Source organism: Bombina bombina, chromosome 3 (assembly GCF_027579735.1).
Source record: "Bombina bombina isolate aBomBom1 chromosome 3, aBomBom1.pri, whole genome shotgun sequence".
Classification (NCBI taxonomy): Eukaryota; Metazoa; Chordata; class Amphibia; order Anura; family Bombinatoridae; genus Bombina; species Bombina bombina.
Genome location: NC_069501.1, coordinates 819,562,381 through 819,588,583, shown reverse-complemented (window position 1 = coordinate 819,588,583; position 26,203 = coordinate 819,562,381). Strand labels below are relative to the sequence as shown.

At 40.6% G+C, this 26,203-nt stretch overlaps 1 protein-coding gene across 1 annotated transcript in view; it reads right to left on the bottom strand.

Annotated features, from left to right (window-relative positions):
* Positions 1-26,203, bottom strand: part of TUBGCP3 (tubulin gamma complex associated protein 3) — a 932,421-nt gene that overhangs the window by 510,478 nt on the left and 395,740 nt on the right. The window contains exons 6-7 of the mRNA XM_053705469.1: positions 10,699-10,871; positions 10,265-10,383 (exon numbers count right to left, since the gene is read on the bottom strand). Of these exons, the coding sequence (XP_053561444.1) occupies positions 10,265-10,383; positions 10,699-10,871 (292 nt within the window). The remainder of the gene's footprint in view (positions 1-10,264; positions 10,384-10,698; positions 10,872-26,203) is intronic.

Here is a 26,203-nt window from a genome sequence, read left to right as displayed (position 1 = left end):
CATAAGCTAAACGAATTATGCTACGAAGCCAAAAAGAAAGAGAGGTAGCGGAAGCTTTTTGACCTCTCCTCTGCCCAGAGTAAATGACAAACAGAGAAGACGTTTGTCGAAATTCCTTAGTTGCCTGTAAGTAAAATTTTAGAGCACGGACTACATCCAGGTTGTGCAGTAGACGTTCCTTCTTTGAAGAAGGATTTGGGCATAAAGAAGGAACAACAATCTCTTGATTGATATTCCTGTTAGTAACTACCTTAGGTAAGAACCCAGGTTTAGTACGCAGGACTACCTTATCCGAATGAAAAATCAAATAAGGAGAATCACAATGTAAGGCTGATAATTCAGAGACTCTTCGAGCCGAGGAAATAGCCATTAAAAATAGAACTTTCCAAGATAACAACTTTATATCAATGGAATGAAGGGGTTCAAACGGAACGCCCTGTAAAACATTAAGAACAAGGTTTAAACTCCATGGTGGAGCAACAGTTTTAAACACAGGCTTAATTCTGGCCAAAGCCTGACAAAAAGCCTGGACGTCAGGAACTTCTGACAGACGTTTGTGTAACAGAATGGACAGAGCTGAGATCTGTCCCTTTAATGAACTAGCAGATAAACCCTTTTCTAAACCTTCTTGTAGAAAAGACAATATCCTAGGAATCCTAACCTTACTCCAAGAGTAACCTTTGGATTCACACCAATATAGGTATTTACGCCATATCTTATGGTAAATCTTTCTGGTAACAGGTTTCCTAGCCTGTATTAAGGTATCAATAACTGACTCAGAAAATCCACGTCTTGATAAAATCAAGCGTTCAATTTCCAAGCAGTCAGCTTCAGAGAAGTTAGATTTTGATGTTTGAAGGGACCCTGTATCAGAAGGTCCTGTTTCAGAGGTAGAGACCAAGGTGGACAGGATGACATGTCCACCAGGTCTGCATACCAAGTCCTGCGTGGCCACGCAGGTGCTATTAGAATCACTGATGCTCTCTCTTGTTTGATTCTGGCAATCAATCGAGGAAGCAACGGGAAGGGTGGAAACACGTAAGCCATCCTGAAGTCCCAAGGTGCTGTCAGAGCATCTATCAGGACTGCTCCTGGATCCCTGGATCTGGACCCGTAACGAGGAAGCTTGGCGTTCTGTCGAGACGCCATGAGATCTATCTCTGGTTTGCCCCAACGTCGAAGTATTTGGGCAAAGACCTCCGGATGAAGTTCCCACTCCCCCGGATGAAAAGTCTGACGACTTAAGAAATCCGCCTCCCAGTTCTCCACTCCCGGGATGTGGATTGCTGACAGGTGGCAAGAGTGAGACTCTGCCCAGCAAATTATCTTTGATACTTCCATCATAGCTAGGGAGCTTCTTGTCCCTCCCTGATGGTTGATGTAAGCTACAGTCGTGATGTTGTCCGACTGAAACCTGATGAACCCCCGAGTTGTCAACTGGGGCCAAGCCAGGAGGGCATTGAGAACTGCTCTCAATTCCAGAATGTTTATTGGCAGGAGACTCTCCTCCTGACTCCATTGTCCCTGAGCCTTCAGAGAATTCCAGACGGCACCCCAACCTAGAAGGCTGGCGTCTGTTGTTACAATTGTCCAGTCTGGTCTGCTGAATGGCATCCCCCTGGACAGATGTGGCCGAGAAAGCCACCATAGAAGAGAATTTCTGGTCTCTTTATCCAGATTCAGAGAAGGGGATAAGACTGAGTAATCCCCATTCCACTGACTTAGCATGCACAGTTGCAGTGGTCTGAGGTGTAAGCGTGCAAAGGGTACTATGTCCATTGCCGCTACCATTAAGCCGATTACCTCCATGCATTGAGCCACTGACGGGTGTTGAATGGAATGAAGGGTGCGGCAGGCACTTTGAAGTCTTGTTAGCCTGTCCTCTGTCAGGTAAATCTTCATTTCTACAGAATCTATAAGAGTCCCCAGGAAGGGAACTCTTGTGAGTGGAACGAGTGAACTTTTCTTTTCGTTCACCTTCCATCCATGTGACCTTAGAAATGCCAGCACTAACTCTGTATGAGACTTGGCAGTTTGAAAGCTTGAAGCTTGTATCAGAATGTCGTCTAGGTATGGAGCTACCGAGATTCCCCGCGGTATTAGTACCGCCAGAAGAGCACCCAGAACCTTTGTGAAGATTCTTGGAGCTGTAGCCAATCCGAATGGAAGAGCCACAAACTGGTAATGCCTGTCTAGGAAGGCAAACCTTAGGTACCGATAATGATCTTTGTGAATCGGTATGTGAAGGTAAGCATCTTTTAAATCTACAGTGGTCATGTATTGACCCTCTTGGATCATAGGTAAAATTGTCCGAATAGTCTCCATCTTGAACGATGGAACTCTTAGGAATTTGTTTAGGATCTTTAAGTCCAGGATTGGTCTGAAAGTTCCCTCTTTTTTGGGAACCACAAACAGATTTGAGTAAAACCCCTGTCCCTGTTCCGATCGTGGAACTGGATGGATTACTCCCATTAACAAGAGCTCTTGTACGCAGCGTAGAAACGCCTCTTTCTTTGTCTGGATTGTTGACAATCTTGACAGATGAAATCTCTCTCTTGGAGGAGAGTATTTGAAGTCCAGAAGGTATCCCTGAGATATTATCTCTAGCGCCCAGGGATCCTGAACATCTCTTGCCCAAGCCTGGGCGAAGAGAGAAAGTCTGCCCCCCACTAGATCCGATCCCGGATCGGGGGCCCTCAATTCATGCTGTTTTAGGGGCAGCAGCAGGTTTCCTAGTCTGCTTGCCCTTGTTCCAGGACTGGTTAGGTTTCCAGCCTTGTCTGTAGCGAGCAACAGCTCCTTCCTGTTTTGGTGCAGAGGAAGTTGATGCTGCTCCTGCTTTGAAATTACGAAAGGAACGAAAATTAGACTGTCTAGTCTTGGCTTTGGCTTTGTCCTGAGGCAGGGCATGGCCTTTACCTCCTGTAATGTCAGCGATAATCTCTTTCAACCCGGGCCCGAATAAGGTCTGCCCTTTGAAAGGTATATTAAGCAATTTAGACTTAGAAGTAACATCAGCTGACCAGGATTTTAGCCACAGCGCCCTGCGTGCCTGAATGGCGAATCCTGAATTCTTCGCCGTAAGTTTAGTAAGATGTACTACGGCCTCCGAAATGAATGAATTAGATAGTTTAAGGACTCTAAGCCTGTCCGTAATGTCGTCCAGAGTAGCTGAACCAATGTTCTCTTCCAGAGACTCAATCCAGAATGCCGCTGCAGCCGTGATCGGCGCAATGCATGCAAGGGGTTGCAATATAAAACCTTGTTGAACAAACATTTTCTTAAGGTAACCCTCTAACTTTTTATCCATTGGATCTGAAAAAGCACAGCTATCCTCCACCGGGATAGTGGTACGCTTAGCTAAGGTAGAAACTGCTCCCTCCACCTTAGGGACCGTTTGCCATAAGTCCCTTGTGGTGGCGTCTATTGGAAACATTTTTCTAAATATCGGAGGGGGTGAGAACGGCACACCGGGTCTATCCCACTCCTTAGTAACAATTTCAGTAAGTCTCTTAGGTATAGGAAAAACCTCAGTACTCGTCGGTACCGCAAAATATTTATCCAACCTACACATTTTCTCTGGTATTGCAACTGTGTTACAATCATTCAGAGCCGCTAACACCTCCCCTAGTAATACACGGAGGTTTTCCAGTTTAAATTTAAAATTTGAAATATCTGAATCCAGTCTGTTTGGATCAGAACCGTCACCCACAGAATGAAGTTCTCCGTCCTCATGTTCTGCCACCTGTGACGCAGTGTCTGACATGGCCCTAATATTATCAGCGCACTCTGTTCTCACCCCAGAGTGATCACGCTTACCTCTTAGTTCTGGTAATTTAGCCAAAACCTCAGTCATAACAGTAGCCATATCCTGTAATGTGATTTGTAATGGCCGCCCAGATGTACTCGGCGCTACAATATCACGCACCTCCCTCTGAGCGGGAGATGTAGGTACTGACACGTGAGGCGAGTTAGTCGGCATAACTCTCCCCTCGTTGTTTGGTGAAATTTGTTCAATTTGTACAGATTGACTTTTATTTAAAGTAGCATCAATACAGTTAGTACATACATTTCTATTGGGCTCCACTTTGGCATTGCAACAAATGACACAGGTATCATCCTCTGAATCAGACATGTTTAACACACTAGCAAATAAACTTGCAACTTGGAAATACAATTCAATTAGAATAATATTAAAACGTACTGTGCCTTTAAGAAGCACAGAAGATCTATGACAGTTGAAAATTAATAAATTGAAACAGTTATAGCCTCAATCCTTGTAAACAACACAACTTTAGCAAAGGTTTAATCCCATTAGCAAAGATAACAAATTCTGAAAGCAGGAAACAAATTACAGAATAAACGTTTTTTATCTCAGTCAAACTATAATTCTCACAGCTCTGCTGAGAGAAATTACCTCCCTCAAAATAAGTTTTGAAGACCCCTGAGCTCTGTAGAGATGAACCGGATCATGCAGGGAATACAATGAGTTGCTGACTGAAATATTTGATGCATAGTAAAAGCGCCAAAAAACGGCCCCTCCCCCTCACACACAGCAGTGAGGGAGAACAGAAACTGTCAGAAAAACAGATTAAGCAACTGCCAAGTGGAAAAATAGTGCCCAAACATTTATTCACACAGTACCTCAGCAAATGAAAACGATTTTACATTCCAGCAAAAACGTTAAACATAATCTCTAGTTATTAAACAGCTTTATGTATTTCTTACAGTGTAATTCTAGTGAAGTACCATTCCCCAGAATACTGAAGTGTAAAGTATACATACATGACATTATATCGGTATGGCAGGATTTTCTCATCAATTCCATTGTCAGAAAATAAAAACTGCTACATACCTCTATGCAGATTCATCTGCCCGCTGTCCCCTGATCTGAAGTTTACCTCACTCCTCAGATGGCCGAGAACAGCAATATGATCTTAACTACTCCGGCTAAAATCATAGCAAAACTCTGGTAGATTCTTCTTCAAACTCTGCCAGAGAGGTAATAACACACTCCGGTGCTATTTTAAAATAACAAACTTTTGATTGAAGATATAAAACTAAGTATAATCACCATAGTCCTCTCACACATCCTATCTAGTCGTTGGGTGCAAGAGAATGACTGGGGGTGACGTAGGGGGGAGGAGCTGTATGCAGCTCTGCTGGGTGAATCCTCTTGCACTTCCTGTTGGGGAGGAGTAATATCCCAGAAGTAATGATGACCCGTGGACTGATCACACTTAACAGAAGAAAACTATCACAGTTGAATAACAATGAACCGGATTAGTTATATATATGAAAATTAGCAAAGGATTGCACACATTAGCAATGGATGATTAACCCTTAATATCAGAAAAAAACGTATAACAATTGACAATATAAACGTTTTTATCACAGTCAAGCACAGTCTCACAGGTCTGCTGTGAGTGATTACCTCCCTTAAAACTAGTTTTGAAGACCCCTGAGCTCTGTGGAGACGTCCTGGATCATGCAGGGAGAAAAAGACAGACTGTGACTGAATTTCTGATGCGTAGTAAAAGCGCCAAAATAGGCCCCTCCCACTCACACTACAACAGTGAGGGGAGCTCAGTAAACTGTTTTAATTTAAAACAACGACAGCCATGTGGAAAATAAAGCCCAAAGCAATTTTCACCAAGTACCTCAGAGAATTAAACGATTTAACATGCCAGCAAACGTTTAAAATCAATATATATGAAATGTCTTTAAAAAGCCTGTTGCTAGTTGCTCCCACTGCAAGTTAGGCTAAAAAATATATGCATACAGTATTTTCCCAGTGAAGTGCCATTCCCCAGAAATACTTAAGTGTTAACATATATACATGTCAGCCTGATACCAGTTGCTACTACTGCATTTAAGGCTGTACTTACATTATATCGGTATTAGCAGTATTTTCAAAGTCAATTCCATTCCTTAGAAAATAATATACTGCAACATACCTGTTTGCAGGTGAACCTGCCCGCTGTCCCCTGATCTGAAGTTACCTTACTCCTCAGAATGGCCGAGAACAGCAAAACGGATCTTAGTTACGTCCGCTAAGATCATATACAAAAACTCAGGTAGATTCTTCTTCAAATTCTGCCTGAGAAGGAAACAACACACTCCGGTGTCGTTTAAAATAACAAACTTTTGATTGAAGATATAAAAAACTAAGTTAAATCACCACAGTCCTCTCACACATCCTATCTATTAGTTGGGTGCAAGAGAATGACTGGGTGTGACGTAGAGGGGAGGAGCTATATAGCAGCTCTGCTTGGGTGATCCTCTTGCACTTCCTGTTGGGGAGGAGTTAATATCCCATAAGTAATGATGACCCGTGGACTGACTACACTTAACAGGAGAAAGTTATATCTTTTATTCGCCGATGATGTCACGTTATCCTGCCCACTATTTTCAGCACTGCATGTTCAAAATACTTAAACCAATAACTTTGTGTTTAAAGCGCCATTTTGAAACCTAGGTATTGTAAACGGATTGGTACAGAGCAAAGGATACCCACGGAGTGGGTTTGGAAAACAAATTTGCATACAAGATTTCTGATATACAGTAGAGATATGTTAATGAAATGCTATTGATAAAAAGCGTATTTGGGGTAGTTAGTTAGTAACAGGCATAGAAAATATTTACTTACAGTGGCCCTTTAATTAATGTGAAAAAAGCAATAATAAAAAACGGTACTGTGCCTTTAAGAGAAAAAAACTACCACAAAAACTGCAAAACAGTGAAAAAAAGTAGTAAACTCTACGACATTTTTACAGTGTGTATAAGGGACTAAAGCAGCATTGCACCCACTTGCAAATGGATGATTAACCCCTCAGGCCCAAAAACGAATTAGAAAAACATTAAACCTGATAACAAACAGTCAAACACACTGCCACAGCTCTGCTGTGGCTCCTACCTGCCCTTAAAAATGATTTTTGCAGGAACAAAACCCTCTATAGAGGTCCTATAAGCCAGAGGACTCCTTCAGGGAAGCTGGATGTCTCAGACTGAAAACTAAAATAGGCCCCTCCCACCATGCACTCAAAGTCAGAGGGCCTTAAAAAAGTACTCATAGGAGTAATCTAACAAGCCATGTGGAAACTAGGCCCCAAATAAAGATTTATCACCCTCAGAGAAAAAACGTTTTTATTTATAAGTAATATAGGTATTAACATGAATATTATCCCTTTTTGCAAGCATGATCCCAGTTGTTGTTAAATCACTATCAGGCTTACCTTAAATATACCAGGCACTGTCAGCATTTTCTAGACCTTATCTTAGGTTTTACAAAGACCTTAGGTTTTACAAATCTAGTCACAGTATTGGGTTATGCCACAATGGACAGGTAATGCTAGTGTTGAATCAAGACACACAGCATAATTATAGTAAATTTGATATACTGATATATAATCAACTCACCAATGTCATAACGGCTACCCCTTGTTACACTGTGTCATAAACAGATTGTTATTATACTCCCCTTTTTCCATAATCCTACATAGCACAGGTCTGTATGAGATACCAAATATTTAACCAGAATTTAAGCCATTATAATACTGGTATATAAATAAAAATCCTGGCTATCATTACCGTGACATACCATCTAATGGTCCACTACTCGCTGTGTTAATTTGTTTGCACAAAATCTAGATACTCAGCAACCTTAACACCATTATTAATGAAGGATATCCTTTAAAAATTATCTGGAGAGATTGCTGCAAAATTACTATATATGTTCTCCTCGCCATATATTTGAATATTACAATTGTATTTAAGAGCTTGAGCTAATTTTAACCAGTGTGTGTGTGTGAGTGTTTGTATGAGTCCTGCTGGACTTCACATTTGTCTCCAAATAAAGTTTTTTTAGTGTGAGTGGTATTTTTTGAGACAATTTTAACTATTAAGTAACAATTTATTGGTATTTGCTGATTCATCTACCTTATGACACTAAGTGTTGTTTTCTGACATAACTTTACCACAATAAACTGACTATTCATATCAGTGGGTTTTTGTTAATATATCTAATTAGAGAAAGGCAGTCTTTTTCCTTTTTTTGCAAGATTTTTTCTTTTCTTTGCAATTAATGGTACATATACGTGTATTTTTCTAGCCTTCCTCTTGAATTATAGGGCCAACACATTGCCACAATAAATAATTTTGCCCTATAATTTTGATTTCTAACCCACTTGCCCTCAGCCCCCCTTTCTTTATCTAAGGAAGTAGAAGTAGAATAGTAATGAGAAAGGTAAAGTGTAACAGAAACACAGTGAACAACAGTAGACAGAAACTGAGTACAGCAACCTACAACGTGACGACACACACAATAGCACACAGATAAAAATACACCAGAAAATGTTATAATTTTATTGCACAAATTACACAGAGCTCAGAAATCAAAATAATTTGAGATTTTGCTGCTCTAAATTCTGTTGAACAGTCACGCCACTTATACTTCTAGGAAAGCCAGGGAAACCATCAGTAAGATATCTAAGATCCACTGCACTGAGGAAAAGGGGAGGAAATACCAATGCTGCATATTTTTCCATTGTAAATTCACCTCTTCCTGTCTATAAAGGCTTACGTGATTTGCAAGTGAATTTATAGCCAAAAACGAGTGTCTAATGATGCAGCCTGTTAAATACTGATTGAATTGCTATGCTAGTGCCAGGGTTATTTAAAGAGCTAGTACCTTTCTAAAGTAATAGTTACCCCCAGGCTATGTGAACCTACACTGTTGTGTCCCATATACTAGGTGGTGGGCTGTGAAGGTGTAATATACCTAACTTTCAGCACCTTCCTCTACCATGCTTACCACAGCTGCAGAAGACTGCATACAGTAGCTGGGCCCAACTGAGGCAATGCAAGCAGAATGCCAAGGATCTCACAAGGAGAAGTACACTGTAGGGGCAGGAGACTGGCAGATAAATCTGCATTTCCCCTGGGAGGCCAATGAATCTACAGACTGGGAGAAGATTCTTGCTGCCTATCTGAAATTGCTGCCTTTGCCTCTGTTCTTAGCAGGCACTGAGGGGGATCAGTTAGATAACCCCTACCAAAAGACATGAACATCACAGTACTACAGTATTCACCTTGCTTTGTAAGACATTGTGACAGTTAAGGGATCATTTGCCAGTAATCTTTTACTTCTACACCAAACGAAAAATGCTCTTAATAAAAAAAGAAAAAAATTAAAATTAGGAAGGTACTAAACTACCCATTGCTTGCTGATATTCAGTAACAATTAACAGGACAATAAACATTAACATGACAATAAAATACTACTTTACAATACCTCTTGGTTTAGTCTAAATAAACACGAAAGAGCACTATTTAAACATTAAAAAAAAGTGAAAAGAAAAACGAAAATATAAGTTAAAGTTGCTTTGATTTTTATGTTAACATAAGTGCAATTAGGCCTCTAGGTCTGATTTCTCACTGAATCAAAATAGCTCTCCTACCGCTTCATTGATGACGTAAACTTTTCTCAAGCATAAAGACAAATAAGTTTGTTTTTTTACTTAGTACAGGAAGAGCAGCTATTAAAAAACTGTGTTGTATTTGATAGTACATCTAGTGATAGCTATACATGCATTGTTTTTTTTGTGTTTTTAAACAAGCTTTGTTTGTCTAATGACGATACAGGGATACAAGTAATGCTATGTGATAGACCCTTCAATATCATGGCCTTTCAGAAGGAAGGGAGAATGAATTAAAAAGCACACTGATCCTAAAGTAACTAGCTAAATTGTGCTTTAATTGTATGTGTGGGACTGTTTTTCTTAGATATGTTCCTTATAGTTTTCCAGAATGCTAAACATGATGTTATAGTCAACAATTATGCTTGTAATGGAGAGGGAAAGTTCATGCACTTAAATGCATGTGACAAGTATCAATATTTTATTTTGTACACTAGATGGCACAATAGGTCCACATCCTTAGGCACACAAGTTCTAAAATGTATATATTTCTTTACATGTATAAGACTACTCTATATTAAGAAACAAGAAAAAAAAGTCACTTTGAATGTTAACAATTACATAGCACTGGTAATGTTGTCAATCGGTACATGCTGAACTAAAAATAAAAAAGGTATACGTCTGGTACATAAATGGAAGGCTGACAATGGATCCCTACAAGAAAGTAGTTGCTCAGCAAAGAAATATCTCCAAGATTATTCCACAGACATTTTGAGTAAGTCATTGTATGCTTACTTTCCTCTTATGTTGTGTTTAAGCCTGATAAAACATATACAATTTATATTTACCTTGCTGTCTACTTTGTAGCAATTATCAGAGCTACACATTTTTATGCATTTCCCATCAATTCCCTGGAAAACATACAAGATATCTCTTACAAGAAATGGCTCTGTTATTTCGAGAGATCCTGGAACAAAGGGAAAAAATATAAAACTATTTTAGAAACAGCATACAAAAATAACATTTCACCCATTAAAAAAAACACAGGAAAGGATGTTAAATATTTCAGAATTAACTGCTACTTCAATATTCCAAATAAAGATACATTTCAGGGGATTAAGATAGAATACTTACATTGTGCAAACATATCTAAACAGAGAAATGCTGAAATTTAGTTATCAATGATCACAGATAGCAGATATATTTGGAAAATGTAAAGTAATTCCATAAACATTAAATGCTCTCTGAACCCTGAAAATATTGTTTATTTAATTGTCCTTACCACTTGTGTCTCCTTCTCTTCTAGTTCTGGCCACACCTCGAGACATAGCATTAGAAAGGCCTTTGGAGGTAGTGTTCGTTAATGGTTGCTGGCCAGCTGCTAAAGTCCATGCAAGACGTGACCCCAACTGTTGACGAAGAGAATCCCCCATGCCTGGGGTTTGATAGGTCTGCCTAAAAAAAACAAAAAACCTTTTAATCTACATATTGAAATAAATACTTCAAACTGAGACTTAAAGTGATTGTAAAGTTAATTGATTTAAAGACCAGGATTTAAAAATACTATATAAAAAACATAATTTATGTAAGAACTTACCTGATAAATTCATTTCTTTCATATTGGCAAGAGTCCATGAGCTAGTGACATATGGGATATACAATCCTACCAGGAGGGGCAAAGTTTCCCAAACCTCAAAATGCCTATAAATACACCCCTCACCACACCCACAATTCAGTTTAACGAATAGCCAAGCAGTGGGGTGATAAAGAAAGGAGTAGAAAGCATCAACAAAGGAAATTTGGAAATAATTGTGCTTTATACAAAAAATCATAACCACCTTAAAAAGGGTGGGCATCATGGACTCTTGCCAATATGAAAGAAATTAATTTATCAGGTAAGTTCTTACATAAATTATGTTTTCTTTCATGTAATTGGCAAGAGTCCATGAGCTAGTAACATATGTGATATCAATACCCAAGATGTGGATCTCCACTCAAGAGTCACTAGAGAGGGAGGGAATAAAATAAAAACAGCCATAATCTGCTGAAAAAAATGAATCCACAACCCAAAAATATAAATTTATTTCACTTGAAAGAAAAAAACTTAAATCAAAAGCAGAAGAATCAAACTGAAACAGCTGCCTGAAGAACTTTTCTACCAAAAACTGCAAAGAGGACCAAGTTGCCGCTTTGCAAATCTGATCAACTGAAGCTTCATTCTTAAAAGCCCACGAAGTGGAGACTGATCTAGTAGAATGAGCTGTAATTCTCTGAGGCGGGGCCTGACCCGACTCAAAATAAACTTGATGAATCAAAAGTTTCAACCAAGAAGCCAAGGAAATAGCAGAAGCCTTCTGACCTTTCCTAGGACCAGAAAATAAAACAAATAGACTGGAAGTCTTCCTGAAATCTTTAGTAGCTTCCACATAGTATTTCAAAACTCTTACCACATCCAAAGAATGTAAGGAACTTTCCAAAGAATTCTGAGGATTAGGACAAAAGGAAGGGACAACAATTTCTCTACTAATGTTGTTAGAATTCACAACCTTAGGTAAAAATTAAAAAGAAGTCCACAAAACTGCCTTATCCTGATGAAAAAAAACATAATTTATGCTTACCTGATAAATTTATTTCTCTTGTAGTGTATTCAGTCCACGGGTCATCCATTACTTATGGGATTATATCTCCTTCCCAACAGGAAGTTGCAAGAGGATCACCCAAGCAGAGCTGCTATATAGCTCCTCCCCTCACATGTCATACCCAGTCATTCGACCGAAACAAGACAAGAAAGGAGAAACCATAGGGTGCAGTGGTGACTGTAGTTTGAATTAAAATTTAGATCTGCCTTAAAAGACAGGGCGGGCCGTGGACTGAATACACTACAAGAGAAATACATTTATCAGGTAAGCATAAATTATGTTTTCTCTTGTTAAGTGTATTCAGTCCACGGGTCATCCATTACTTATGGGATACCAATACCAAAGCTAAAGTACACGGATGATGGGAGGGACAAGGCAGGAACATTAAACGTAAGGAACCACTGCCTGTAGAACCTTTCTCCCAAAAACAGCCTCCGAAGAAGCAAAAGTGTCAAATTTGTAAAATTTTGAAAAAGTGTGAAGTGAAGACCAAGTTGCAGCCTTGCAAATCTGTTCAACAGAGGCCTCATTCTTAAAGGCCCAGGTGGAAGCCACAGCTCTAGTGGAATGAGCTGTAATTTTTTCAGGAGGCTGCTGTCCAGCAGTCTCATAGGCTAAGCGTATTATGCTACGAAGCCAAAAGGAGAGAGAGGTAGCCGAAGCTTTTAGACCTCTCCTCTGTCCAGAGTAAACGACAAACAGGGAAGAAGTTTGACGAAAATCTTTAGTTGCCTGCAAATAGAACTTCAGGGCACGGACTACGTCCAGATTATGCAAGTCGTTCCTTCTTTGAAGAAGGGTTAGGACACAGTGATGGAACAACAATCTCTTGATTGATATTCCTGTTAGAAACTACCTTAGGTAAGAAACCAGGTTTAGTACGCAGAACTACCTTGTCTGAATGGAAAATCAGATAAGGAGAATCACAATGTAAGGCAGATAACTCAGAGACTCTACGAGCCGAGGAAATAGCCATCAAAAACAGAACTTTCCAAGATAATAGCTTAATATCAATGGAATGAAGGGGTTCAAACGGAACACCTTGAAGAACTTTAAGAACTAAGTTTAAACTCCACGGCGGAGCAACAGTCTTAAACACAGGCTTAATCCTAGCCAAAGCCTGACAAAAAGCCTGAACGTCTGGAACTTCTGCCAGACGTTTGTGTAGAAGAATAGACAGAGCAGAAATCTGTCCCTTTAACGAACTAGCAGATAAGCCCTTTTCTAAACCCTCTTGTAGAAAAGACAATATCCTAGGAATCCTAACCTTACTCCATGAGTAACTCTTGGATTCGCACCAGTATAAATATTTACGCCATATCTTATGGTACATTTTTCTGGTAACAGGTTTCCGAGCCTGTATTAAGGTATCAATAACCGACTCCGAGAAGCCACGCTTTGATAGAATCAAGCGTTCAATCTCCATGCAGTCAGCCTCAGAGAAATTAGATTTGGATGATTGAAAGGACCCTGAATTAGGTCCTGCCTCAGAGGCAGAGACCATGGTGGACAGGACGACATGTCCACTAGGTCTGCATACCAGGTCCTGCGTGGCCACGCAGGCGCTATCAGAATCACCGACGCTCTTTCCCGTTTGATCTTGGCAATCAGTCGAGGAAGCATCGGGAATGGTGGAAACACATAAGCCATGTTGAAGACCCAAGGGGCTGTCAGAGCATCTATCAGCACCGCTCCCGGGTCCCTGGACCTGGATCCGTAACAAGGAAGCTTGGCGTTCTGGCGAGACGCCATGAGATCCAGATCTGGTTTGCCCCAACGATGAATCAGTTGAGTGAAGACCTCCGGGTGAAGTTCCCACTCCCCCGGATGAAAAGTCTGGCGACTTAGAAAATCCGCCTCCCAGTTCTCCACGCCTGGGATGTAGATCGCTGACAGATGGCAAGAGTGAGACTCTGCCCAGCGAATTATCTTTGTGACATCCAACATTGCTAGGGAACTCCTGCTTCCCCTTGATGGTTGATGTAAGCCACAGTCGTGATGTTGTCCGACTGAAATCTGATGAACCTCAGAGTTGCTAACTGAGGCCAAGCCAGAAGAGCATTGAGTATTGCTCTCAACTCCAGAATATTTATTGGGAGGAGTTTCTCCTCCTGAGTCCATAATCCCTGAGCCTTCAGGGAGTTCCAGACTGCGCCCCAACCTAGAAGGCTGGCATCTGTTGTTACAATCGTCCAATCTGGCCTGCGAAAGGTCATACCCTTGGACAGATGGACCCGAGAAAGCCACCAGAGAAGAGAATCTCTGGTCTCTTGGTCCAGACTTAGCAGAGGGGACAAATCTGAATAATCCCCATTCCACTGACTTAGCATGCATAATTGCAGCGGTCTGAGATGCAGGTGCGCAAATGGCACTATGTCCATTGCCGCTACCATTAAGCCGATTACTTCCATGCACTGAGCCACTGACGGGCGTGGAACGGAATGAAGGACACGGCAAGCATTTAGATGCTTTGATAACCTGGACTCCGTCAGGTAAATTTTCATCTCTACAGAATCTATAAGAGTCCCTAGAAAGGAGACTCTTGTGAGTGGTGATAGAGAACTCTTTTCCACGTTCACTTTCCACCCATGCGACCTCAGAAATGCCAGAACTATCTCTGTATGAGACTTGGCCATTTGAAAGCATGACGCCTGTATCAGGATGTCGTCTAGATACGGAGCCACCGCTATGCCTCGCGGTCTTAGAACCGCCAGAAGTGAGCCCAGAACCTTTGTAAAGATTCTCGGGGCCGTAGGGAAGAGCTACAAACTGGTAATGCCTGTCTAGAAAGGCATATCTTAGGTACCGATAATGATCTTTGTGAATCGGTATATGAAGGTAGGCATCCTTTAAGTCTACCGTGGTCATGTATTGACCCTCTTGGATCATGGGTAGGATGGTTCGAATAGTTTCCATTTTGAATGATGGAACTCTTAGGAATTTGTTTAAGATTTTTAGGTCCAAGATTGGCCTGAAGGTTCCCTCTTTCTTGGGAACCACAAACAGATTCGAGTAAAACCCTTGCCCTTGTTCCGTCCGCGGAACTGGGTGGATCACCTCCATGACTAAGAGGTCTTGCACACAGCGTAGAAATGCCTCTTTCTTTATTTGGTTTGCTGATAACCTTGAAAGATGAAATCTCCCTTGTGGAGGAGATGCTTTGAAGTCCAGAAGATATCCCTGAGATATGATCTCCAACGCCCAGGGATCCTGGACATCTCTTGCCCAAGCCTGGGCGAAGAGAGATAGTCTGCCCCCCACTAGATCCGTTTCCGGATAGGGGACCCTCTCTTCATGCTGTCTTAGGGGCAGAAGAAGGCTTTCTGGCCTGCTTGCCCTTGTTCCAGGACTGGTTAGTTTTCCAGCCCTGTCTATAACGAGCAACAGGTCCTTCCTGTTTTGGGGCGGAGGAAGTTGATGCTGCTCCTGCCTTGAAGTTACGAAAGGCACGAAAATTAGACTATTTGGCCTTTGACTTGGCCCTGTCTTGAGGAAGAGTATGACCCTTACCCCCAGTAATGTCAGCAATAATTTCTTTCAAGCCGGGCCTGAATAAGGTCTGCCCTTTGAAAGGAATATTAAGCAATTTAGATTTAGAAGTCACGTCAGCTGACCAGGATTTAAGCCATAGCGCTCTGCGCGCCTGGATGGCGAATCCGGAGTTCTTAGCCGTTAGTTTGGTTAAATGTACAACGGCATCAGAAACAAATGCATTAGCTAGCTTAAGTGCTTTAAGCTTGGCCATAATCTCATCCAATGGAGCTGTGCGAATGGCCTCTTCCAGAGACTCAAACCAGAATGCCGCAGAAGCAGTGACAGGCGCAATGCATGCAAGGGGCTGTAAGATAAAACCTTGTTGAACAAACATTTTCTTAAGGTAACCTTCTAATTTTTTATCCATTGGATCCGAAAAAGCACAACTATCCTCCACCGGGATAGTGGTACGCTTAGCTAAAGTAGAAACTGCTTCCTCCACCTTAGGGACCGTCTGCCATAAGTCTCGTGTGGTGGCGTCTATTGGGAACATTCTTCTAAATATCGGAGGTGGGGAAAAGGGCACACCGGGTCTATCCCACTCCTTGCTAATAATTTCTGTAAGCCTTTTAGGTATAGGAAAAACGTCAGTACACACCGGTACCGCAAGTATCTATCCAACCTACATACTTTCTCTGGAATTGCAACCGTGTTACAATCATTCAGAGCCGCTAATACCTCCCCTAGCAATACGCGGAGGTTTTCAAGCTTAAATTTAAAATTAGAAATCTCTGAATCCGGTCTCCCTGGATCAGATCCGTCACCCACAGAATGAAGCTCTCCGTCCTCATGTTCTGCAAATTGTGACGCAGTATCAGACATGGCTCTCACATCATCAGCGCGCTCTGTCCTCAACCCAGAGCTGTTGCGCTTGCCTCTTTATTCAGGCAATTTAGATAATACCTCTGTCATAACAGCAGCCATGTCTTGCAAAGTGATTTGTATGGGCCTCTCTGATGCACTTGGCGCCACAATATCACGCGCCTCCTGAGCGGGAGGCGAAGGTACTGACATGTGAGGAGAGTTAGTCGGCATAACTTCCCCCTCTTTGTCTGGTGATAATTTCTTTACAGACATAGATTGACTTTTATTCAAAGTGACATAAATACATTTAGTACACAAATTTCTGTGGGGCTCCACATTGGCCTTCAAACATAGTGAACAAACAGATTCATCTGTGTCAGACATGTTTAAACAGACTCGCAATGAGACTAGCAAGCTTGGAAAATCCTTTCAAATAAATTTACAAGCAATATAAAAAACGCTACTGCGTCTTTAAGAAGCACAAAAAAACGTCACAGTTGAAATAACAATGAACCAAATCAGTTATAGCAACCAAATTTTCACAGTGAATGTATTAAGTTAGAAAAGTATTGCACCCACTAGCAAATGGATGATTAACCCCTTAATACCCAAAAACGGATAATCAATTTAACAATTAACATTTTTATCACAGTCAAACACACTGTCACAGGTCTGCTGTGACTGATTACCTCCCTCAAAATGACTTTTGAAGACCCCTGAGCTCTCTAGAGACGTCCTGGATCAAGGAGGAAGAAACAGGAAGACTGAAACTGAATTTTTACTGCGCAAAAAAGCGCTAAAATAGGCTCCTCCCACTCCTATTACAACAGTGGGAAACCTCAGTTAATCGTTTCTATATAGAAATAAACAACAGCCATGTGGAAAATCATGCCCCAAAAGATTTATCACCAAAGTACCTCACAAAAAACGAATAACATGCCAGTAAACGTTTTAAACATACACTTTAAAAGTTAGGTAGTGTTATTTATAAGCCAGCTGCTACCAGTCGCTTCTACTGCAGTTAAGGCTTATACAATACTAGTATTACAGTATTTTCTTAGTCAAATTCCATTCCTTAGAAAATTACTTATTGTACATACATTCATCAGCCTGATACCAGTCGCTGCTGCATTTAAGGCTGTACTTACATTACATCGGTATCAGCAGTATTTTCTTAGTCAATTCCATTCCTTAGAAAAATAATTTACTGCACATACCTTGTTTACAGGATTCCCCACATGCTATTCCCTTTCTGAAAGTTACCCCACTCCTCAGAATGTGCGAGAACAGCCAGTGGATCTTAGTTACTTCTGCTAAGATCATAGAAAACGCAGGCAGATTCTTCTTCTAAATACTGCCTGAGAACAAACAGCACACTCCGGTGCCATTTAAAATAACAAACTTTTGATTGAAGAAATAAACTAAATATAAAAAACACCACAGACCTCTCACAACGACCTATCTAGTTGAGTTGCAATAGAATGACTGGGTATGACATGTAAGGGGAGGAGCTATATAGCAGCTCTGCTTGGGTGATCCTCTTGCAACTTCCTGTTGGGAAGGAGATATAATCCCATAAGTAATGGATGACCCGTGGACTGAATACACTTAACAAGAGAAATCAGAAAAGGAGACTCACAATAAAGAGAAGATAACTCAGAAACTCTTCTAGCAGAAGAGATGGCCAAAAGGAACAACACTTTCCAAGAAAGTAGTTAAATGTCCAAAAAATGCATAGGTTCAAATGGAAGAACCTGTAAAGCAGTCAGAACCAAATTAAGACTCCAAGGAGGAGAAATTGATTACATAACAGGTTTAATACGAACTAAATCCTGTACAAAATAGTGTATATCAGGAAGTATAGCAATCTTTCTGTGAAATAAAACAAACTAAAACATAAATGAGAGGGCGCTACTAGCTAAGGTAACCAACACACTTAATCAGTAGTGCTAAAATTACAATCAACAGATAAGCCAGATATACAAAAAACATAAAACAACATACATATAAAATACTTTACTTCAGAATTATAAAAGCATAATTTGAGGGACGTCTCCCTGTATAATTATACAGTGAAATATAAAAAACAATGAAAAATGACAAATAATTGTATAAAAATTGCTGGAATACCACCCTAAAAATGTTTTTAAGAAAAAATGGTAAAAAATAAAAAAAATGACTATAAATTATATTAACTCACATAAAGTTAACATCAATTAATCATTCTTAAGACAAAAGTCCAAAAAGATCCGGTCTGAGATGTAGAGTTGCAATATAATACAAATGTCTACAATAATGTATCCAGCCAGGCCTTCGGCAGAACATACATGGATACAATGTCCAAATCTTGGCGTTTAAAAAGCTATGTTATATCGAAGATATGAGCTGTAACTTAGTTATTGTGTTAGAAGGAAGTCAGATGTCGTACATCAGAAGTATATGTGAAAACAGCCTCCGTGTTGTCGGTAAACTTAAACACCTCTTGATAATATGTGAGTGCTGTTCACCTTAAGATCGAAACAATATCTATTACTCACACCTTTGCAGAGCAGCTATGGTTCGTTCAGAACTTCCACTGTAGCCGGATATATTTACACTGCGGTCAGCGTCTCGCTGGACTTCACGCTCCTTTCGGCGCCTGTTACAACCAACAGGATCCCGGTACGGGAAGGAAGAGACAAGCTTGTGCCGTGCCGGGATCCTGTTGGTTGTAACAGATGCCGAAAGGAGCGTGAAGTCCAGCGAGACGCTGACCGCAGTGTAAATATATTCGGCTACAGTGGAAGTTCTGAACGAACCATAGCTGCTCTGCAAAGGTGTGAGTAATAGATATTGTTTCGATCTTAAGGTGAACAGCACTCACATATTATCAAGAGGTGTTTAAGTTTACCGACAACATGGAGGCTGTTTTCACATATACTTCTGATGTACGACATCTGACTTCCTTCTAACACAATAACTAAGTTACAGCTCATATCTTCTATATAACATAGCGTTTTAAACGCCAAGATATGGACATTGTATCCATGTATGTTCTGCCGAAGGCCTGGCTGGATACATTATTGTAGACATTTGTATTATATTGCAACTCTACATCTCAGACCGGATCTTTTTGGACTTTTGTCTTAAGAATGATTAATTGATGTTAACTTTATGTGAGTTAATATAATTTTTAGTCATTTTTTTATTTTTTACCATTTTTTCTTAAAAACATTTTTAGGGTGGTATTCCAGCAAATTTTTTATTTATTTATTTATTAACTGCATAACTTTATTGGGCTAAGACCTTCCTCTCATCTGCTGATTACATTTTTAGCAGATTATGTCATTTGTGATCCCCCCATAACAGTTTGTTGTTGACCTTTGAACCCATCTTCTAAATATGCCTCCCACATTTCCCTCAACTGAGCATATATCTCCATATTTTTATTCCTCATGTAGTGATACTCTTCCATATTTAATATGTCATTACATTTATGAATCCATTGTGCTAAGTCTGGGACATTTCTTGACTTCCAGTTCTGGGCCAGTAGATTTTTCATGCCATTACTTAGGATACACATCTTTTTTTTTTTTTGTGCTGTCGTGAATTTTTTGGGTGTACTCAAGAATAACCATATTTTGGGGTCTGATGGTATCGTTCTCCCTAATATTTTGGAAGCTTCGGCTGTTATTCTTACCCATGTTGGTGCTATTATATTACAGGACCACCATAGATGGGACATTGTGCCTCTTTCTGTGTCACAGCGCCAGCACATATTGGATCGTGTGTGAAAAAGCTTTTGTAATCTAACAGGTGTCATGTACCACCTGTGAAGTATTTTAAGATTTAGTTCTGTCAGTTTAGCTGACACTGATGACCTAGCCATATTGTAAAAAACCTTTTTTGCCTCACCCTGGTTGATATCAATACCTAATTCATTGTTCCATCTCTCCAAGTAATATGGACTATGGCCCAGTGTTTTCATCTGTAATAGTTTGTATAATAAGGAGAGGGAATGGCTCAGAGGTTTTGGCGAGGTGCACATAGTTTCAAATTGAGTTAGGGGTCTTATTAGGTTTCTCCTGTCACTGTGTTTATAGATAAAGGAGGTGCACTGCTGATGAAATAGCCAGTCCCCAAACATCATGAGGCCCCCTCCCACTAGTTCCTCTCTTGTGTAGAGTGTGTGCTCATTACCTAATTGATGTACGTGTAGCGTTCTGTTTGGCATACTGCCCCTAAAACGAGAACAGCGAGAACCCGGTATGAAATCATCATTTTCATAAAGTGGGGTCAAAGAGAGTGTCTCGAGGACACGTGAGGGAATCTTAGTAAAATTTTATTCCAGTTTTTAAAAGTCTCAGAAACTACCTTATGTAATTTATGGTCTCTGTTTGTGCCGCCCAAACTAGTCCAGCATTGGGAACCCAAATGAGATATATTTGACATTTCATGTTCTAATTGAACCCATGCCTTATTTTGAAAGTTATAGTGCCAGTCTAGTATTCTTTGTAAATAGGTTGCATATCTGTATTTCATCAGGTCGGGAGCTCCCAGCCCGCCGCATAACAGGGTTGTGCTCATAATGCTTTTATTTATTCTGGCTGCTTTCTGATCCCAAATAAATTCTAGGATTTTCGATTGCATGGGAGAAAGTTGGGTGGGAGTGGGATAGGTAGTGCCTGTAAGACATACAGAATTCGGGGTAGGACATTCATTTTAAATATATTAATTCTCCCTAACCAGGACATTTGTAGGGATCTCCAGGAAGATAAGTCGGCTATTATACGCCTCTGTAGGGAATAAAGTTAGTGTTAAATAAATCTTGTGTGTTTTGTGTAAGTAGTATCCCCAGATATTTTAGAGATTTTTCCTGCCATCTGAAAGGGCAATTGTTTCTCAATTGGTTTAGGTGTGCCTGTGCGAGAGAGATATTAAGTTTCTCTGATTTTGATTTATTAACCAGGAAGTTTGAGGCATGCTCAAAGTCTTTCAGGTGTTGGAGCACAAGTGGTAATGAGGAGAGTGGGTTAGTAATTGTAAATAAAATGTCATTTGCGTATAGCATGATTTTGTAATCCCTTTCCTTAATTTTAACTCCCATAATATTTGTGTCGTTCCTGATTCTCACCGCCAATGCTTCCACTGCGCAAGCAAACAGCAGAGGGGACAAGGGGCACCCTTGTCTCGTACCGTTACTTATCGAGAAAGTTTGGGACAGCACCCCGTTCACCCGGACTCTAGCTGATGGTGAACTATATAATGCCATAATTTTCGATATAAATGGGGCCCCCATTCCAAATTTTTCTAACATTGCCCGCAAAAATCTCCATCGGACGCGGTCGAAAGCTTTCTCCGCATCCGTGGAGATCAGCACCAATGGGATATTTTGAGATGTTGCATAATCTATTAGGTCAATAGCTCTCACGGTATTGTCGCGAGCCTCCCTGCCGATGACGAAACCCACCTGATCTTTGTCAATTATCTAAGGAATAATGGGGTTTAACCTATTGGCCAGTAATTTTGCAAATATTTTTATATCGTTATTAAGCAGGGATATGGGTCTGAAGTTTTCCACTCTATCTGGGTTCCTACCCGGCTTGGGGAGCACCACTATATGGGCAGCTAAAGATTCTTCTAAGAAGGGGTTTTTTTCCGAAATGGATTGGAATAGGTCTAGCAACTGGGGGGATAAAATATCAATACATTTTTTATAATAGTGGGTTGTGAAGCCATCGGGGCCAGGGGCTTTTTCATTTGGTAGATCCCTAATTATATTTTGTATTTCATTTATTGTGAAAGGTTCGTCAAGGCGGGTCCTTTCCTCTTCTCCAATATCTGGTAATACCAATTGGTCTATAAATGTGTGTGTGTTATCTGGAGGGGGTTCTTGTAAGTTATATCATTTCTCATAATATGTACGGAAGGCCTCGGCAATATGGGCAGATGAAGAGGTCTCCTTCCCTCTGTAGTCTTTAATTTTTAATATGTACGTTTTATTTGTCCTGCGCTTCAACTTTCTGGCGAACAATCTGCTACATTTGTTATTGCCCTCATAATACATTTGTTTTAGTTTAAGTGCTGATATTTTGCATTCTTTATCAATTATTGCATTGAACTGTCCCCTGTGATCCATTAGTTGGTCTAATATTTGTGTATTTTGTGGTTCCAGTTTATGGGCTCTCTCTAGTTCCTCTACGCTAGTTAAGACTGACTAAGTGGGTTCTTTGCTGTTTAACTTGGTGTGCCTTTATGCTCATAATTTCCCCCCTAAGGACAGCATTATGGGCTCCCCATCTGTATTTGATATCAACTTCCGGGCTGGTATTAAACTGAAAAAATTCAGATAGGATTTTCTCATTTTTTTCTGTATAAATTGGGTCGTCAAGGAGTCTATCCTCCAACTTCCATATGTATTCAGTGCCCTCTCTTGTATCCCAGCGCATACTACAACTGACCATGGAGTGATCTGTACAGGATGTGGGGAGTATCTTACAGTTCCTCACCAAAACCAAATTAGTAACATCTGTAAGGATATAATCTATTCTTGAGTATCTAGCATGAGGGTGGGAATAGAATGTGTAATCTTTCGTTGTTCTATTGTGTATTCTCCATGTATCGTGTAAGGCTAATTCCCTGAGACACCTTTTGAGCCTGCTAATGATTACGTGTGCCGTGGATGATGTCCCTGTCGAGTTGTCTACTGAAGGGTCTAGGGTGCAGTTGAGGTCACCACATACTATCAAGGGTCCCTTTGCTGCATCTAGTATGGCGTTAGTTAGAGTTCTAAAAAAGGCGACTTGTGATGTGTTTGGTGCATATGCGTTGACCCGAGTTACTTGTTTATGGAATAATTTACCCACTAAGATTAGGAATCTCCCTGATTTATCTTTTATGCACTTGTGGGTCTGAAATGCTATGCCTTTCCTAAATAATATCCCAACTCTGCCTTTCTTAGTATTGCTGGAGGAATAAAAGGATTCTCCAAATTTGTATTTAAACGTCTGTGGTTCCCTATTTTTTAAAAAGTGTGTCTCTTGTACAAAGACTACATCGCCTTTCCTCTCCTTGAAATCCTTCATAGCTATATTTCTCTTGAATGGGCTGTTAAGGCCCTTTGCGTTGACTGTAAGGAAGGTGATGCCCTTTTGTTTATCTGTAGACTCCATGAATTATGTTAGAGGAGGTAAGTATGTTATAGGTCCTGTAAAATGTCATGCCCTCCCAGCTAGTCTGGAGTATGTGTACATGATACGTCAGTCTATAGAACTCTACAATACGAACAATAACTAATAAAAACCTAGTAATAACAATCAATGAACTGTAAACTTTAAAAAACAAAATACGGCTTAAAGCCATAAAAGTGAAAAAGGAGGAATGCTAAACAACAACATTGCCCTCTCTAGTGCATATTCTTCCTGACTATCCCATAGAGCACAGAACGTACTCTTAACTTACTGCTTTGTTTTGACATATCGTTAAAACCTATAAAAACAAGTGGCATATACATAGTAGAAATTTTTAGACTGGCACAATCTCACCCATTAATGTTCCTCTTCATGTCTCCTGGGGGGTAGAAACCATAGCATTTTTATTGATAGAGTCCATTTTGTCCTTCTTTCTTTTGCCAGAGGTCACTATCTGCCATCGATTTCCTCTTTGCAGTGAGCTCTGGACCAGCTTCTCCCCTGAGTCTCCCCACCCCCCCCCCCCTGGAGGTCAAAATCTGGAGGGATGTTGAAGGATATATTTAGTCCTTTAGCAAGTGTCTCTAGATCTTGTGGTTCTTTATAGATGAAAGTCTTGCCATCGGAGGAAACAATTAGGCTGAAGGGATACCCCCAGCGGTATTTAATCTTTTTGTCCCTGAGCACTCTCGTTATAAAAGCAATGTCCCTTCTTCTCTGCAGCGTATTGGGGCTCAGATCCAAGAAGACTTGTAGATTGTGATCTAGATACGATATATCTCTTAGTTGGCGAGCAGCAGACCACACCTCCTCTTTATCTTTGTATCGGAGGAACCTTAAAATCACATCCCTTGGAGGAGCTTTGTCTGGAGGTGGGGGTCTGAGAGCCCTATGGACTCTATCTAATTCCACACTAGGGAGCCTGCTGATCTTTCTTTAGGTGACGAAATAAATCTTGAACATATGTTTCCAATTCAGTATTGGGTATTTTCTCTGGTATTCCGCGGATCCTTAAATTATTTCTACGGTTTCTGTTGTCCATATCATCCAATCTGTCCTGTAATGCTGACAGCTTAGATTCATGGATGTTGGTTTGCGTTGTGATCGAGTCGGTCAGTGTATTGATTGACTCCTGTGTCTCCTCTAGATCCTCCAACCTGAGCCCTATCTCAGATACCTCTTTTCTTATGTTTGCGAGTTCTGATTTAATTAGGTTTTTTAAAGAATCAAAGTCTGTTTTCGAGGGAAGGATGGCTATATCTGTTTTTAGCTGTGTCATAAAGACCACAGGAACCACTTGTTGTTGTATATTATCTGGCAGGGTTGGCGTGGTGCTTCCCAGATCTCTTTGCTCCGCATTAGACGTATCGTTAGTGCACAAAAAGTTGCTCACAGACATTGGGAGCGTTGTTGATTTATTATTTTTATCTGATTTAGTGCCTTTTTTGGAAGCCATTGTGATTATGAGTTGTCACCGTACACAGAAGTGTACTGATCCCCTACGCCAATGCGTGGCCTTGTCACTTTGGCTCCCTTAGTCTTGTGTCCCCCGGCCGACTATGAAGCTTGGCGTACCAGAGAAGTATATGTATGCGGGTATACTTTTGTCAGGCCCCAAATATATATGTGGTTCGCGTCAGGAAATGTGAGGTTGTATCTATTAATGCCATATCATGTGTCTTACCAGCGATATTATCATGCATCTATTGCGAAGCCAGGAAAGTTTGCTGTATCTCACCTAGCCATTTGTATAGCACAGCAGGCCCCTGCCACGTGGGGATATGATCTGGGCTGCAGCATGCGTGACAGTTCTTTAGCCCAATGAAGTTAAGTGCGGCAGACTTTTCAGTTAGATTCACTCACAGCTTGGGGATCCGATATACAAAACACTTTGTGCTTTATGCTTTCCAGCATTTGTTGCCCTGTATGGTTGCACCGGGGCCTAGAGGGCTGCTTGTAACATGGGGCAAGATGGCGCCTGTCTCAGCGAGTGTGTGAGCGTGTTTGTTAAGGGCTCTAACCGTTGACTTACAATCACGGCATGATTCTCTTCTGAGTCCCACAGTCGCAGAATGCCATTAGATGCAGTTTGTGTCTGTCTGCACAGTCGATGGCTGGTTATAGCGTGAAGGACAAGAGTTGTTTAGTCCGGAGCTCTCTCTCTACGCAGCCATGTTCCGGCACAGCCAAGCTCCGCCCCCCATTCCAGCAATTTTTATACAATTATTTATCATTTTTCATTGTTTTTTTATATTTCACTGTATAATTATACAGGGAGACGTCCCTCAAATTATGCTTTTATAATTCTGAAGTAAAGTATTTTATATGTATGTTGTTTTATGTTTTTTGTATATCTGGCTTATCTGTTGATTGTAATTTTAGCACTACTGATTAAGTGTGTTGGTTACCTTAGCTAGTAGCGCCCTCTCATTTATGTTTTAGTTTGTTTATTTTTTGACAGTCTTGGGGAGACGGTTGGAGAGAGGCTTAGTTAACCTTTAGATTGTAGCTCTGTATATCTTTGTATTATCCTGTGAAATAAAACAGAAAGAGCGGAGTTTTGTCCTTTCAAGGAACTTGCAGACAAACCCTTATCCAAACTGTCCTGAAGAAACTGTACAATTCTAGGAATTCTAAAAGA